The sequence below is a fragment of the Cupressus sempervirens genome, chromosome 1 (genome assembly GCF_028749045.1).
Source record: "Cupressus sempervirens isolate cs-2001-9-10 chromosome 1, ASM2874904v1, whole genome shotgun sequence".
In the NCBI taxonomy this organism is placed as follows: domain Eukaryota; kingdom Viridiplantae; phylum Streptophyta; class Pinopsida; order Cupressales; family Cupressaceae; genus Cupressus; species Cupressus sempervirens.
The window spans coordinates 474730117-474748828 of NC_143118.1; the positions used below are offsets into that span (position 1 = coordinate 474730117).

Below are 18712 nucleotides of genomic sequence, written 5' to 3' on the forward strand. Positions count from 1 at the left end.
AATTGTTTGCAGTATAAGTGCATAGAACATTATAAAGTTGTATGTGAAAATCTTTACTGAAGTTGACTCTATTGCCCAAATAAATTAAAGCACTAGTCTACTAGATTTATATTTGAAGTTAGAAAATCTATATCTTCCTTCTTACAAGCATCAAACTCATTATTAACAAAACTTTATACAAAACATTTAGCTTTGAGATTCATTTTGATCAAGTTCAAGGACCTTGCCAGCTGAAGAACTCCAAAGCTTAAATTCGCTTTAGAAAATCTCTAAACCAAGTGATCAGGTTCGAGGATAAGGTTTACCTGCCTAGGTGTAGTGAAGCCTGAAGTGCAAGGGAGTCAAGGTGATTCTCGTTTGTTGGCCAAAATTGATTGTGGAATCCTATATAGGATATGTGGTAGGCTCTTGGATTTCCAATCTGCAGTTTTGGGAACCAACGACTAACTTTTACAAGAAAGAAAAACATTACCTTTTTTTGAGAAGTCTTGTGAGATCGATGGTGGAGATTAATTCAACACCAAAGGTTTTCATTTGTCTTCTAGAAACATCAGGATATTTAAAATTATTGCTTTTACCTACTCCAATACACATCTGATACTCACCACAACCATTTTTCTATATAAACCCCCTACTTTTCCCCTGCCCCTGCCCTACACACACAATAGGAAAACCCTCTCCCCTATTTAGGTAATATATTGTCCCCTTTTATAAGCCATGTTAAGTCCCCCAATATGAATCTAGGTGGTATTGCATGGCATCTTCATTGAAGGCATTATGGCTTGGAGAGGAGTGGTGGTTATGTACTCTTATTTTTTATTGAAATTTTTCGTAAGGAAGGATTGGATTTCATCTTTCGAGTGAACTGAAATTTTGGATGAGGGTTGTTGGATTTGGATTTTGGAAATAGAGAATCAGGACAAGCATTGGGAGAAATGGATAATTGAGGATGAAATTGAAATTGATTGGAAGAATGGTGGGTATGGAAGGAGGGTAGGGATTTCACTCCATTTTGGATTTCCCATGTTATGCCACTATCCCTTCCATCATCATATAGGCACCTTATGACCTACATTCTCTTGTATGACCTTTCAACTATGTTGGGGATTCTACCCAACTTTGGATTTGTTCAAAACATAACCTAATATGTACCATTGCTTGAAGTATGTCATTCCCCTTATGGAAACTTGCTACTTTGGTGTATTTGACTAGTTGTGGAGGACATTTTTGGACTTTTGGATGAAATATTCCAACTAGGAACAATTGACAAAAATAGAGAAATCACACAATATATGTAATTAACCTTTTCATCTAAATAAAAAGTATTTTTGAAGGTAATTAATTTATCTTTTATTGTTGAATTTTTAAAACTTAGTAATGTAATATTATTCTATTTAAAATACTAACAAATAAGCTTTAATAATTATTGAAGTGTACCAGTAATCAATCATAAACAAATTAATAATTGCACAATGGATTAAGACGTAGTTGTATGTCATTTAGAGGTTGCTACTCATAGGAAGAGGATAAAGATCTGATAGGCAAAGGATCAATTGCATGTCTCATTTTTTGTGGACAAGAAGTACTCTAGGAGGACTCGATTCTTACATAGAACTTCGCACACCTTAATGATATGAAATGCATTATTCACATCATAAAAACCATAGCCCTAGCCAAGACACTCTTGAGGATACATTGCTCCTAAGTTGGACACACATTGTGTGTCCCTTCTCCAATGCCTAATGCCCAGCTACAGAGCTTTACTATGCCCTAGTGCATGTCCGTTGAAATTATTCCTTTTCCTTTTCTTTCTTAGTAAGTCCCAGTCTTTATCAATTTGCTGGTTCAAATAATGTCCCAAGAGTCGTCATAAAATCACGCCTTTTTACATAAATAATAATATTTCATACTTATTTTTGTTTATATTTTTTTTTACAAAATGTATTTAATGAGAAAAAGTCTCATAACAATTCTCCCCTTGTAATTTAGCCACTCTAGGGAATTTTTCCAAAACATGTGAAGCAACCTTAGTTAAATACATGTGGATATATTTTTTAGATTAAAATCATCTAATTTTTTTCAAGTAGCACTATGGATACTAGAATTAGTTAATTTGAACCTAACTTATTCTATAACTCTATTGCTTAATGTTCCATATCTCTCTTTAATTATTTACTTAAGTTTCATTTTCTTTTTTTAACCTACAAGTAGGCTTAATAGAAACACCTTTTCATCAATCAATAACATGATGTGTACTATACATATAAATGTTTTCCTTAATTAATCTTAAATAAAATAGATTATGAATATGTAATTAATGTGCCAAGTCTAATGAGCACCATCTATGTTTTCTAAAAAATAAGTGTCACATAGTGGCTAGTATTATAAGAAAAGTCTAGTTCAATTTTTATACTTAATAAATTTAATAAATATAGTAAACTAAATTTAATTATATTATAAGTTTAAATATAATTAGGTATAGTAGAGACATTTTTTATAAAAGGTAAAATATAAAGAATTAATAGCTAAGAATTTTTTTTAAAAATTAATAACTATAACAAAATAAATTTAGTTGGATAATAATATTAAGTATAATTGAATATAGTGAGAATGCTAAAATTAAAAATAAACTATAAAATTCAATTAAATACTGTAAAATTAATTAAGAATGCTTCTTAAAAATTAACATTGTATCGTAAAGAATTAAGAATGTAATCTAAAATTTAATAATGTATCCTCAATATTTAAGAATGCTTATAAGAATTTAAAAAATTATAATGAATAAAGAAATGTGTTATAAATTAAAAATTTATATGCATCCTAAAAGTCGCATCAATGAGTAGTGGTTGCTTGAAATAAGAAAAATTTTGAGTTATAATTGGTTGAAATAAGAAAATTTAATCATTTAGCGTTTGACATATACTAATTAAGGTCCACAAATAGAAAGGACTTATATTACATATTTAATGTCATATATTTCAACTTCATTAACTTTTTTCCTCTTTAAATTTTATTCAATTAAAAATATATTTTAATAATTTTATATGACTTAATTTATGCAATCATCTTATTATTATCATTAATTTTTTCTAAACGCAATATTTATCCATAGTACCTATTCTCTCATTATTGAATAGAATATTATTATTATATTTCAGATATTGTCAAAGTTAATAATAATAATCATGCATTCTGGACGGCATATAATAATAATAAAAAATTGAGTATAAATATAAATGAGTGATAAGGGCAAGAAAATATGTTTCCTTTACGGTACTTCCCAAAATTTGTTATGGATTACAGTGTAAAAAATTAAAAAATTGAAAAATATAATATCATATAACTTTGAAATGGTGGAGATTCAAATAAGGTAAAAAGGGATGGCTTTGCTATAAACTATTGTGATTTTTTAAAAATATGATTCTATTTTACCAATTTCTCATGTCATTGATTTATCTAATAGAAATATGTAAATTAAAATTTCTTTATAAGATGAATTTATCACATCTAATATTTGTTATTTTATGTCGTTTGAATCGAATTGACATTGAATCATAAGATTGCACACTTCTAATATGAAATATAGGTGAGAGATATCTATACACCCAAATTTATTTTATTTTATTTTAGCTTTAATCAAGAAAAATCATCTTTTAACAACACAAATGTAAATATCTTAATGGTGAATGGATTTAAGGAAAAATTAATTTAAGTAATTGTTTTATATTGTAAAGAAATTATATATGAATTTACTAATTTTTTTTTTTTCAAATTTGTAGTAAGATTACAATTATCTAATTAATTTTGAAATGTATCAAGAAGATAGGATCTACTAAATTAATCTTATATATATATATATATGATTTTTACTTATATCTAATTTTTGCATTTATTTCAAGTTTCATTATATAACTTTATTGAATATTTTCACTTAAAACTATGCCTTAACATTTATTTACTTTTTTGTTTTGTTTTGCGAGGCTCTGACATCAATTCTAATTAACCTTTTCATCCAAATAAAAACTATTTTAGAAGATAATTTATTTATTTTTTATCATTAAATTTTTAAAACATAGAAATGTAATATTTCTTCCATCAAAAATATTAACATTTTTTTTTTATAATTATTAATGTGTGCCAATAATCAATCTCAATCATAAATAAATTCATGACAACATAATCGATTAATACATATTTGTATATCATGGTGAGGTTTCTATCCATAGGAAGAGGGTCAAGATTTAACAAACAAGAACTACTTCAATAGGACACAATTTTTACACAAAACCTCACATACCTTCTTTAAATGAAATGTATGCTTCACAACATAAAACCACAACCCTCATGTAGAAACCCATGACAACTCTAATACACCTTGTGAAAAGTGGATGGACAAAATAAACTAAAAACTGAAAAATATTGACAGTGTTGCGGCACTAATATATTTAATTAACTTTCCCATATCAATTACATTTTGTCCATATCAATTACATTACATGATGCCTCTATTTATAGAGGTCTTAGATCATTTCTGGAAACATCTAAATTAACCAACATAGAACAAATAGACTTTTCTAGAATTATCTATGACTTTCAGAACTTTACCTAACCCTATTCATCTATCCAGGAATTTCTAGAATCCTCTATTATGCTTTTACATTTCATTTGAGGGGAAAATTACACATTCCAACACTCCCCCCTAATTTCAACCTCAAATATTGTTGAATATGAATCCAAATCCTTCCTTTTGCCTGATGCCAAAATGTTATTATCCCATAATCTTCATATCTATTAATGTCTTCATGAATAGTGTCTTCCAAGGCTGCGACCTTTAATTTTTACAAATATTTTGTTAGAAATTGCATGCCAACAATTTCCTCTTTTCACTGGATCCATTGATAAGTTTGCCTCATCTATCACAGATACTGGTGATAGGATTCACCAATAACCTTGATCAAATTCATGTCTTCTTTTAGCTACTGCTTGATAGCTTCATATGTCACAAATGGTGACAGGGTTCTCCAAATAACCTTGTTCTATTCTTCCTTCTTCATCTATCCCTTGATTAGTTGCTTCTGTCAAAATAGGTGACGAGATTCTCCCAATAAATCTGGCTTTGATTGATCTATCACAAATGGCGATAGGATTTTCTTAACCTAGCCTCTAATACCACTTGTAGAAACCCACGACAACTCTAATACACCTTGTGAAAGGTGGATGGACAAAATAAACTAAAAACTGAAAAATACTGATAGTGTTGCGGCACTAATATATTTTAGTAACTTTCCCATATCAATCACATTGCTCATATCAATTACATTACATTACATGATGCCTCGATTTATGGAGGTCTTAGATCATTTCTGGAAACATCTAGATTAACTGACATAGAACAAATAGACTTTTCTAGAATTATCTGTGACTTCCAAAACTTTACCTAACCCTATTTGTCTATCCAGGAATTTCTAGAATCCTCTATTATGCTTTTACATTTCATTTGAGGGGGGAATTACACATTCCAACACCTCAACCTAGAGTTGGACACACATTGTGTGCCCCTTCTCCAATGCATAATGTCCAACCATAGAACTTAACTATGCCCTCTCATATGTCCTTTGTAATTATTCCTCTTTCTTGTATAATTCTTCCATCTATAAGTCCCACTCTTTATCAATTTGTGGGTTTACATAATGTCGCAAGGGTGGTCGCAAAAGTTACAACCTTTTATAAAAATAATTATGAAAAATAATATTTCATAATTATTGTTATTTATGCATTATATTATTACAAGTTTATTTAAGGGGAAAAACTCCCATAACAATATCAAATTATAAAATCAGAGTATGATTACAATCTGCAAGTGCCTTTCAATCTTGGCAATGTGTCTCCTAATGATGAGTATTTGTGTCATTAGTTGTGGATTCTTGATACAAAATATACAAATCCTGTAGACAATGTTTTCCAATTGTATAGAACCCTTTAATATGAATTCGCTCTATGCTCAACAAATGGTAGATGAGGCAGTGTCGATCGAATGTTGATACTATGATCTAATTGTGTGAAAGATGTCATTAGCCATAGTTTTGTCATTAATAATAACACTTTATGTTTTGAGTTGTTATGGCAATGTAATTACAAATAGTTCTTGGATAGCTGTAGGAAGTTATACGAAATGACGGTATGCTCAACCAACCATCAGGTGCTTTATATATTTAAGATTGATGTTGAGAATAGGTTATGTTTTGCTATAAAAATTCCAAGGAATAAAAGATACATCTTTCTACCAATATTATTTACAATGTGTTAATCCTAAATCATTGCTAATTCATAGTCTGGTTTAATCTCTCTTTACTTTGTGCATAAAGCTAGATACCCCATAGGGAGTAAACATGTTGCCTTCTATGTGCATCATGTCATTTCTTACTAATACATTATTGGATCTTAAGAGGTACCTTTCAAGTTTCCATGCTACAAGTAACCAAGTATTTTTACCTACTTTTTGTGCCTTAAAACTTGAAATGCAACTTAGTGAGGTTCATTTTAAACTTGTAAATGTTCATCCCTCAAGTTTGCATTTAGGGTCCTATACAACACATTACAAGTTATGTTACAAATTCAATTGCAATTAACTTTCTCCCCTTGTAATGAGCTCTTCAAAACCCAAAATGAAGCCTACTTGTGCAGATTTTATAATTGCAAATCATTATGTTATATCCCACTTACAATGTGATTCCTAAAACCCAAATATAGCTTCAAATGCATTGTGTACCACTTGATATTGGATCTTTAGGGAGATTCACATTCCCCTTGTAGATACGAAGTTGCATTCTCATTTCTCATAATTGCAAGTAAAATATTAACATTTCCCCAACTTGCAATCCATCCCTTAAAACCTTCAATTCTCTTGTGACCTCACATTTGTATCTTCTTCAATCTACTTTTGCCAGTCATGTCTACTCGCATGCCCTACCAAATCAATTAATCAAGGCATGGGCCTTATCTTGTAAACAAACTTCAAGGTTGAAGGACACAAAAATCACAAGGGTACATCCAAAGCAATGAATGATATTGCCCTAGGAAAGTAAGTCTTCAGTGTTTCATCAAAGACAATAGAATGCTTTCAAGACTGAGATGGTCACATTTCACAATTTGAGGTATACTGTTGTTATTTTTAAAGTCATGCAATAGATTGGTGAAGCAATATTATTGAGGTTTACATAGGATCCTAGTATTGGCATACAAATTCTAATTGCTTGAGGACAAGAAATCTCTAGAATGGGGGGGTTGTAATATCCCCTCTATTTCGATATTAGAATTAATTAAATAATTAAATTTAAGTTGTTGAGTTACAATAAATTTAATGATGACTTAATCTAATTATCTAACAGAGTATTAAAATGACTTTAATGGTGAAGTTTGAAAATTAGCAAATTTATTTATTATTATTTTCCAAAGTTCAAACGAAATTAAATGGGAAATAAAAAGACAGAAAAGAAAGAAAGGAAAATGAAGAGACAAATAGAGGGAAAACAAGAAGTCACTACGATGGGCTTTAAACAAAGGGGAGACTCATTCCGATGATGCTTGGTTTGTGTTTTTTAATTGTTCTCTTGTAGAAATAGTTGGAAGCTTTAGGCTTTCAGTTCATAGTTGTTGGGATGGAAATCCTTGACAATTCAATCAATTAGAGGGAAACCAGTTCAACTTTGAGGTAGATTCATGGCGGAGTTCACATATTGGGGAAGTTGTGAATATAGGTAATTCATGTTTGTTTGGAAAACATTGTTGTAACAACTTGTCTATTTTGATGGCAATATCGTCTCTATTTTAGATATTATATGTTTTTCAAAATAAATCATTAGTTGAATAGAAATCAATTTGCATGCAAATTGTTTGTTTAAATTTTTGTGGTGCATCTAGTAAAAATCTAGAAAAAATATTTAAAGGATACTACACATACTTTCCTTATGCGGTTTGGACTACAATAAAGGTTGAACTATAATCAAGAGTTGTCGTAGGTTAGCATAGTGGGTAGAAGACCCAACTAGGGGTTGTGGAGCTTAGTCGGGAGCTTTATAAGTCATTTTGCCTAAGTTTTAGGAGAGATTCCTATTTTTTAGGGAGTGACCAAGAGTCGATCGGAATGCATCAAAAGACCTCAAAGATCATCCTAGAGGCTATGGTTGCAGTTCCTTTTTTTAAGGGGATCCCAAATTTCTAGGAGGGGACTCTTAGTTTGCCTACTATATGTAGACATCATTGGAATGGTATGTGCATTACTATTAGTTATAGTTTGCCATGTTCAAGTGATGGGTTTTGAATATAAATTAAGTATTAAAGAATTGACTTTAATATTTAATTAAAATATTTAATAAATGATCAGTTTATAATAGATTAATAAAGTAATAAAAGGACCCCATGTCCTAGTGTAATGTCCCCTTTTGAGACATTTAAAATTTATTAAATAATAAATACTTTTGGTTTTCAAAATATAATGTCAATTGGATTAATTATTTAATAAATCAATAGAGTGACTTTTAAATCTAATAGAATTACAAAATAAAAGACATGAAATTGAACGTGAAGTACAGATTGAAGGAAGGCCGAGAATTTCCTCAAGGAAGCTTTAAGAGCCAAAGATGAGGATTGTGGAGATCATGTTCAAATATCCTATTGTTCTTAATCAAATTGTTGATGTCTTGACATGAACAAAAGATTTTTGAGACAAAAACCATGAAGGATTTAATAGGATAGCAAGATGGAAATGTGGTTCTTCTTCAAAGAGGTAGATTTGAAATAGAGTCTACATTTAGGTTAAATTTGTGAAGTCTCCTTCTAACATAAATTTATACAAATTTATTTTAAAGTATTATGGTAAAAACCGTAAGATCTAGCTAAAAGAAAAAGAAACAATAATTGCAAAATTGAATTGGAAAAAATAGAGCTACTCACAATAAAAAAAATATTGATTACATCGTGTTTTTCTCTCTTTGATTAATAATGATTATTTAATGCATGTTTTATACAAACTAAAATCACCTTTGAAAAGAGAAAATTACAGTGAAGAGTTTCAGCTATCACCAATCATGCATGAGAAAGTGGAGTGCGTCTAAACTAAACAATACTTCTCCTTATTAGACTTAACAAATGGTAATTGGCTGAGTCCTCTATAAATCATGGATGAGAACAGAGTCTTAAAACCAACACCCCCACTTAAGCCTAGTTGAGCAGAACAAAAAACTAATCAAAGAAAAGATGCAGCTGAAAATCTTTTGTGACAAGAAAATTGCAAACATCTGTCGAACGATAACCGCCATAGTGCTGAATGAAGAACCTTATTTGAAACCGAGATGATGATCAGGACCAATTTGCATGAGTGCCCCCAATGACACTACTTGAACCATGAACAGATGGCAAACAAAGGAAAAACATCTATCAATTAAATCGAAGATACAATAGACAATAATCTGCATAGCTCCCTCAAACAAAGTATAGATGGCAAACAGAGGCAAAACATCTATCATTCAAGGATGCAGCTGACACATGATTCTATACGAGTGACTCTAATGACACTACTCAACCATGCAAGAATAAATTGCTGATTGAAAATACAGGTGCCAATAGACAATAATCCGCATAGCTCCCTCAAACAAAGTATAGATGGCAAATAGAGGCAAAACATCTATCATTCAAGGATGCAGCTAACACATGATTTTGTACGAGTGACTAATGACACTACTTAACCATACAAGATTAAATTACTGATTGGAAATATAGGTGCCAATCCTCTATAAATCTGATCAACTATGGAAGTAAAGAAGCATGACAGGTCCACTAAAATGGGTGTCGCTAAAGAGAAAATGAAGGTAAGACCCACGTGAAGAGAGCATGACCTTGACCTTTCTCTGATGTAAAATGAGATCCAACCTCTAATGCCATGACTTTTTGATGGAAGCCTCTACTCATGGGCCTAAGCAAAATTAGTAGCTTCTGTTCGAAATAATCATATGACATAGGAAGAGAAAAGGTTGAAAACTCCATTCTTTTAAGCTCTAATCTATTATACATGCAAAAAAAAAATGCTTCTTCTTCCACCTCTCTAAGCTTTGATACCATGTAAAATTTTCCACAATCATAAGATTTGGCTAAAAGAAAAAGAAACAATAATTGCAAAATTGAACAAGAAAAAAATAGAGCTGTTGACAATGAAAAAAAATTGATTACATTGTTCTTTGTCTCATTGATTAATAATGATTACATAATGTAAGATTTATACAAATTGAAATCACCTTTGACAAGAGCAAATTACAGTGAAGAGTATCAGTTATCATCAATCATGCATGAGAAAGTGGAGTGCATCTAAACTAAACAATAGTTCTCCTTATTGGACTTAACACATGGTAACTAGCCGAGTCCTTTGTAAATTATGGATGAGAATAGAGTCTTAACACCAACATTTATACTATATATCTTGAAAACTTCATAATTTCAATCTAGAAAAATAAAAGAATATTTAATTTTGGGGAGGATATCTTAAGCGTGAGTTAGTATGCTATGGTGAATTGGTTAAATACAATGTAACACTAGTACTAGGGTACGTTGGGACAATGACACAAGTTTCTGGGATGGGAGAAAATGGGCCTCATTTTCAGGACGATAGGGGTATGGCTAAGGGAGGGCCACAAGGGGAGGACTGGGCAAGGAGGGGCGTTTTATAGTATACATATAGAACTTGAAATGTTTGTTATTAAATGATGTTTCAATAGAACATACGAAATTAAAATACTTGAAAATAGCAAAATTGCAACATGAACTAAAACCATTGAACATTCAACATAGTAACATATTATATACCCAATAGTAACATTTAAAAATCAAAAATCAAATAGAAATTCAAGTACCCATCCTAGCGGCACATGGTTGGGGAATGTTGGAGGTTGGGGTAATTGGGTACGCAAGTACCCAGTGCGAGGACATCTTGAGGATGGGTACTTTGAGGTTTGGGAGAGGGGTGCAAGTCCATGTATTACACTGGTTAAATAAGGCTTCAACAGAAGTGATATTATATTTCATTTAGTGAAATTCAATCTTTATTAGCTAACTCTATTCGATAAATATGATTAGTTGTATAATGTTTGAAAGTAGCAAATGAAGGCAATTGAATTATATATGATTAGTACGATATGTAGGTAGAGGATTGATTACTGAGAGGTGGGGGAGAATTAGTAATCACCAAAATAACAATTTTCAAACTGTCCATCGATAAGATTCAATTATACCTATAATGCTATTATCGGGTAGGTGTGCTTCAAATCAAAATAAGTAGTAAAATCATCCACACAATAGTGACACAAGTATTTATCTCATGGAAACCCGATTTGGGTGAAAACCATGATGTGAGAATAGTGATCACAAATATTGTTCTCTTCTAGAATACGCTATGTTAGGAGCTTGCCTGATTAAAGGTTACAAACACTGTTAGGTGTAACTTGTTACAAGATTTTCCTTTAGATCTGTTAGGATCTTTAGTCTGTTAGGAATAACCTTGCTAAAGGATTTCAACGCTCCAATCTAAGAATGCCACCTTATTAGAGGTTTTACAATAGACTGATTAAGGTCACACTTCCAAGGGATTTAAGACTACTACAATGGTAAAAAAGTAACAGAAATAATTCCAAGGGATTTAAGACTACTACAATGGTAAAAAAGTAACAGAAATAAAGACGATTTGTGATTCGCATTGTCTCGCTATATCAAATCCAATAAAGCTCTTTAATACAACAACATGCCATTAATTGTTCTTTTACAATCACAACACACTCTTCGCCTTTATACTCTGATAGCTCTATCTTCCTTCTCCTTTCCTTCACTTCATTATGTTGAGAGTTCAAGACAAACTTTCTTGGATCATAACTCCACATATTGGACATATATTTTGTTTTGTAAATATTTAAAAAAAGAAAATCATGAAATTTCTAAATGAATTACAGTGAATCTTGTATGAATCCACTAATATATTGGCTATAAATCAAACTTCATTATAGGATTTTCGTCCCAAAGTTGTTGAACAATCCTACTCAACCTCCACACCAAGGTTTCATGAATATGAAAATTCCAAGAATGAGGAATGCCTTCTCTCAACCTCGATTTATAAGTGTTTTTGAAGGAAAATATTAATATATATTTTCTATTCTTTTTTGTTTTTCTCACGAATCCTTAAAGTGACCCTTCTTAATTTCATTTTGCACTATAGTGGCCACTTCAAAGTAAAAATAAAATATCATCCTAAAAAAAAAGTTAATTTAATAATAAAATATTAATTTCACTTTGTATAAAAAATTAAAGTTATTTTACGAAACTAAATACTAAATTAATTTGATTGTTCAAATAGTGGACGTGACAGATGATGCATTTACAAGATAGAGTCTTCCTTTGAAATTTGGATTACTATGCAATCCAATTTTTCATTGTTGTTAAGACTCGAATTTCAAGTATATGTGTGCATTAACATGATTATGAAAATATCTGATTGAGTTAAAGGTATGTTAAACTTATCTTGAATTATCAGTTTTTTTATGACAGGGTGTTTATTTTTAGAACTATTCAATTATAGTGTGTGTCTATTAAAATGAAACAACAATGATATATAATATTATACAGAAATTTAGGCAATAGCCTACAACACAAGGGTAAATTTTGAGTCTCTTATGTGGGAGATCTTGGGTTGAAGTTTGCTCGAGCTTAATAAATAATAATAATAATAATCACAACACATAATAATTAATCTTGGCTTCAGCCTCTTGCCGATATATATATATATATATATATATATATATATATATATATATAATGCACATCATCACACACACACACATATGAATTAACATTCTTGACTATGGATTTTCTTCAACAATTATAGTAAACTCAAACTCATGTTATCAATGCATCAATCTTGCCATGAAATTTCTAATTACATTAATGCAAGTAACTTGTATGTTTTGATGAATAAAGGATTAGAATAGCATTTACTCCACCTGTACATGGATTTTAGATCATATATTTTTCTTTTCTTAAATGTGTGTTTTTTCTTACAAACTCTTCACTCCTTAAATATGTTAACTTGCAGGTTCATCGAGTTTGCACAGAAAGAGAGATTCTTGACATGGTGGATCACCCATTCGTTCCTACTCTTTATGCCTCTTTCCAGGTTGATGAATTTGTGTATTTCTTCTCATATATTTGGCACATTTATTTATCAAACTACTATACCATAAGATAAACTACTTTTTCAGTAAAACCCTAAACCCTGTATATTTTTTTCATTTTTTTCTCCATCAAAAATATCAATATCACCACATGCAGCAAAAGGTTAAAGTCTTTGATTTCACAACATTACTCCTAAAATATGACATTGAGGGTTAAAGTTGATGCTATAGTTTGAAGAATCTAATTATTTATTATTTTAATTAATTACATGACCACGATAATTTCCATTTTTCCTTTCTGTATCAAGTGCATTTATTACAAAACTTTAGGCACTTCAACATGAAATGTCTTGCTACATTTTCTTTTTTCTTTGTTCACCTATTTTTAAACAAGGAGATTTCGTTTTCCTTCGTTTTGTTTTAAGTAAAAAGACGAGATCTGTTTGGCCCCCTATCTACAATCAACCAAACCTCATCCTTTCATGAGGATTTCTTATCGCATATCTATCTAGGATAGAGGTTAACAAGACATTAGAAGTCATGCTTGCAAAGGATTTCTCATTGCATATCTAATTCCAAAGAGAGAATGTATGAACTTTATCACTTTTTGAAACTTTCAAATCCTATTTACATTGCACAAAGGAGTTAGGTGTTTGTTAGTCATTGCATGTAAGGAGCCTCCATTTCTGGTGGACAAACAATATCTATTGATGCAGCAAAATGAAATGGTATGTTCTAGACATAGCAAAGCAAATGCCATGTTCTACACAAAAAAATTAGGGCCACATTTCTAGGTTTGGCATAAAAGTAGGTCATTACGTTTTAGAAGTAGAGTCCCATGTTTTGTAAGGTTTGGAGTACTTGATTTGAAATTTCCCATTTGGCTCATAAGGGTTTGATTGGTTTGTTCCATGAGCATTCTCATTTCCTTGGCTATTTTATCATTCATGTTTGCTTTATGATATTTTCTTTGATCGATTTGCATCAATTATTCCTTAACATGATGGAAGGATTATGCTCTGATACCACTGTAATTGCCCCTGTCCGATCAGCTTGGAATAACAAGACAATAATCTCAAACTTTTTATTACAAGAGACTTCTTTCTACTGAAATCACATCAATATCCTTATCTCTTTGAAATAGAGAGTTTGATTCAACTTAAAATGTTTTCCGATGAAAGCTGGTTTTGTGAGACTTACTATAATAAAATATTAAAAAGTTTTATAGAGAAACTTAAATTGGTCTGAATATATTGAGTGTTCTTATTAAAGATCTATTACTTCTTCCTTAGATATCTTATGAAGTCTCCTCTTTGATGATTCTTCTATTTGATCAGTCCATACATATATTTCATACCTTGATTTGATGGCATCAATACAAATTGCCTTGCTGTCTCTTTATTGGATATGTCGCCTGTCATTCCTTCTCATCTCTATTTCTGAATGAGTACGCACTCCTCTATCCTTTGACTATTGATTGTATATGTAAAACAGTATGTTGTAGAGACTGATGATTTGTTTATTAGATGGTTGACTATATGTGTTTACCTTTTCCTGTTGACTATGTATGCTCTGAGTGAGTGTCCTTTTCTGTTTGATTTACTCCTCTACCTTTTTCTGTAATATCTCATAGGATATTATCTCCAAACTTAAACACAGGAATTCAAACCAATATTTGCATGCAATTATTTTTAATTTATCCAGCAAAAATACAAAATACCTTTCTAATAAAGATTCAAAACTGAATATAGAAATTAAATCTTCAGTAAGAAATAATAGGAATACAATTGTAGTTATAGAACTTACAACAAGATTGGATAGTAAAATATGAATCTGAAACACTAAGTGAGACAACTACATGATATCTCCTAGAGACAATGGGTTTTCCGTCCACTACCTCCAAGCTCGAGGTTTTCCTCCTCAAGCCTGCTAAAAGCTGAAGCTTTCAAATTCTCCAAGAGAGTAATAATCAAATCACAGACCAAGCATGATAAGAATGAGCCTCTCATTTTCTTTTAAAGCACAACCTTGTGACTCTTCATTTCCGTTCTACCTGACTCTTCATATTCCTTTTTTTGTCTCATTATTTTCCCTTTAAGATATTATTTCCCACTTAAGTGAATTTAGAGTTCTTTTAATAATGAAGTACATAATAATATGTACTTTAATTTAACAGTAACTTTATTAATAAATCATTTAATCTTCATGCATTAAATTTACAGATCAATCGAACTCGGATAATCATGTGTTATAGTTCGTTAGAAAGGTCTCAATGAGATGGCCCCAATCCAATTCTGAAATACCAACATTGCTAAGACCACTTTTGACTTACTAAAAATAGAAAATATTTGGAACCCTACTAAATCAAATCCAATTGTTCTAAAAATAGAATTGTCTAGACCAAATCTCTCTCTCTCTCTCCAATCCCTGTAAAGTCCTGGTTAGCCCATGAGACCAAGGTAAAATGGGATAACTACACATCATGAATTGATGGGATAGAAAGGCCGCATTAGAGTCCTCCCCTCCCAAAGATTGTTTGTCCTCAAGCAATATGCACATGATTGTTGAAAGGAAACCAAATGAATGAATCCCATATTTGCCTCAAGAATGATGCTCTGTTGTGAAGCAACTCATCATGAACCAATGCACCAATCAACTGAATGCTAAGAGCCCAAATCACCCCACATGCATAATCAGTTAAGTCAACCTGTCATGTTACTATCATGTATAAGAACATCCTTGATCCAACTAAGAACCTCTCTCCAGCTGAAATCACATACACCTCACATGTCAAATGATGGTGGAAGCTCAGCAATATGCCAGATATCTCCCTGAAACATATCTATGAGAATGTTCCTCCTAGGTCTGGCAAACAAAAGAGCCATCCACCTTTCCAACTATCTGCAATATCCTATTGCTCCATGCCAATTATAAGTGGAATGTCCAAAATGTCCAACTCCCACAACACTGCCTCTCTAATATGTATCCCAAATTGGTGATTGTACTTGCAGAAGAGAATTGTGTTGCCTATACAACATGGCTTCCTCAGTCATGAAGGAAAGCATACTAAACCAATCACCCATCTCACACCTATGCATTAGTTAGAATATAAAGTTGTTAGTAGGTGGTCTAAATGGAAAACAAAATGCATCCCACACAATGTAACCATAATGTGATGCACTAACTGACTCCTCTGGGAATCTTGAATCAGCACTAGGATTCATTGTTGTCTCTCTGTACTAGGAGTCACACAATGAAAATCATTGTGTGAAAAATTCACACCAACAAGCACAATCAACATACCAAACTCATAAGTCATATACTGAATATAATCTACCCAAGTGTCATCATCATGCTCAACTTTGAATCCTGACTGTAATCTTGATGCAACCAAGGAATCCCACACTCTGAATAGAAGCATGCCACAAAGATCTTCAGACTCTTGGTGCTCAACTCTGATCTAATTTTCACCATGCCATAAGTGGTGAACCTAATCAATGGAACCCACCCAAATTACAATACTAACCCTGTCATCACTTGGGTCCTAAATGAAATTGCTCACACATCTGTTGGCTATGAGGAGATACAAATCATTGAAGGTATCTACAATGCCACAACTATCTTCAACCTCTGCTAAATTCCCACGGATATGTTGACTCTACAAGTAATCTTTCTTGCAGCTACTAACATCATAATCACCTTGTAACCATGCATCTAAATGAAATTTGTATGATATAGAGGTAAGCTTATCCTCTCGGATACATATCAGTATGATGGAAAACTCACCAGCATCCCTGCAAGTAATTTCCCACAATCATCTGAGTTGAATACTTGTTGCCTCTAGTCTCATCTTCTGAAGATGGGCACCCATCATCCCACAGTGGATGATATAATCCCTTAGCTAATCCACACATATGTATCATCAAGTCCTCCACGTGTTAATCAAAAGAAAAACGATGAGCACTCATTGTATAGTTGCGATAAAGAACACAAACCTTGGTCAATGGCTCATCATTTAACGCAATCAGCCTAGTGAATGCAAATGAATCATACTCATCCTAATCAATCCTCCTGCTGTCATCAATGACAACCTCGGTGATTGTAGAACCATTGGCACTATGGGATATTGTGTCATCACTCTTAAAAACATTGGTCACAATATAGTATGATTCATCTTGTTCATCACATGAAGAGGTATGATCCATGTCAGGAAGTAACATCAAGATATCTGCTTTAACTTTTCCTAATGCATGTTTTATGGTCTGTAAGATTGTCATTGAAACTCCATCTTGTGACCGGTTTTGTATAAGATAATCACTAAATGTGCCAACCTTATCAACCTAGTCCACGGATTGTGTTACCACTTTCATTTCTGGGTACACTACAACAAGAGGTTCAACCTGCTGAGTATGATTTGCACTCCATGTTAAAGTGTTAACCTCAAAACTGCAATTTGTATCATTATGTGAGTTCTTCTCATTCACAGCTGATTTACAATCAGCATCATGCTCACATGCAACTATCTCATTGTTGCTAATGGAACCTTCTTGTACCAACTCACTCACTCAAGTTCATCAACTTTGGTTACCGGTTGATCCTCCTCAACTATTACACCTGAATGTTGAGCCAAAGTAGAGCGTGACATTTCAATTTCTGATTAAGCTCAAAAATCTAACTTTCAGCTACTCGAAGTACCACTAAGGTAGCTTCTAGGGTGTCCTTGGTATTCTTGAGCTCATTGGTAAGTGTGTCTACTTCTTCCTTCTTCTTCATTGCTTCTGAATAAATCTGTGCAAAGATGGTCACTATCTGAAAGATGTAGATAATCTGATTTATTGTTTAGAACCCTTCTTGGATTGCTAACAACTATGAGAATTGGTCTGAGTCCTTTTTGTTTCCCCTCCAAGTGTTCCTTCGAAAGGTGTTTTTCAATCATTCCATATATGTCATCAAAACATGCACTCTCCAAATCTAGGATACTAGTAGGTGTATGAGAGAAATTTGTTACACATCAAGTTGGGGAGTACACATCATCACCCATATCAGTGTTAAGAATGTTATCTTTAATGTCCAATGGTGTAAAGGGAATAGGGACAGTACTATGGTAAAAACAATCCATCGAAAGAAGAATTCACACCAAAATAGGGACAAATTCACCCGATCCAATGAAAGCATCAGCACTAATAAAGGGGTTGAAGTCTTCATCATCGGCTGATTGAACTACATACTCACATAATCTGTCAACATTCTCAACAAGTGCACTAGTTTGGGTAGTCTCCTAGGATACCTCAACTTCCAAGCTACCTATTAATAGACTTGTGCAATCACTTAAATATTTTCCTTGATCGAGTGGAGGCTGAGAATCAACAAAAGTTGGTTTCTCTTCTTTAGTTAAACATTTTGTAACCTCTACATTTGTTGCCTCCGCCTTAGCCTCTCTTTCATGCATTGATTCAATATTAATTTTGCCATCTCCTCTTTCGATGACAACCTCATAAGGCTTTTCT

The 18712-nt window shown here is 32.1% G+C and overlaps 2 protein-coding genes across 9 annotated transcripts in view; one reads left to right on the forward strand and one right to left on the reverse strand.

The window, feature by feature from the left end:
• LOC149578339 (phototropin-1A-like) overlaps positions 1-18712 on the forward strand; it is a 338062-nt gene that overhangs the window by 257313 nt on the left and 62037 nt on the right. For all 6 annotated transcript variants that reach the window (XM_089828327.1, XM_089828331.1, XM_089828325.1 and 3 more), the window contains one exon: positions 13127-13207. In XM_089828327.1, the coding sequence (XP_089684453.1) occupies positions 13127-13207 (81 nt within the window). The remainder of the gene's footprint in view (positions 1-13126; positions 13208-18712) is intronic.
• Positions 1-18712, reverse strand: part of LOC149578340 (uncharacterized) — a 260414-nt gene that overhangs the window by 179183 nt on the left and 62519 nt on the right. The gene's annotated exons all lie outside the window — the stretch shown is intronic.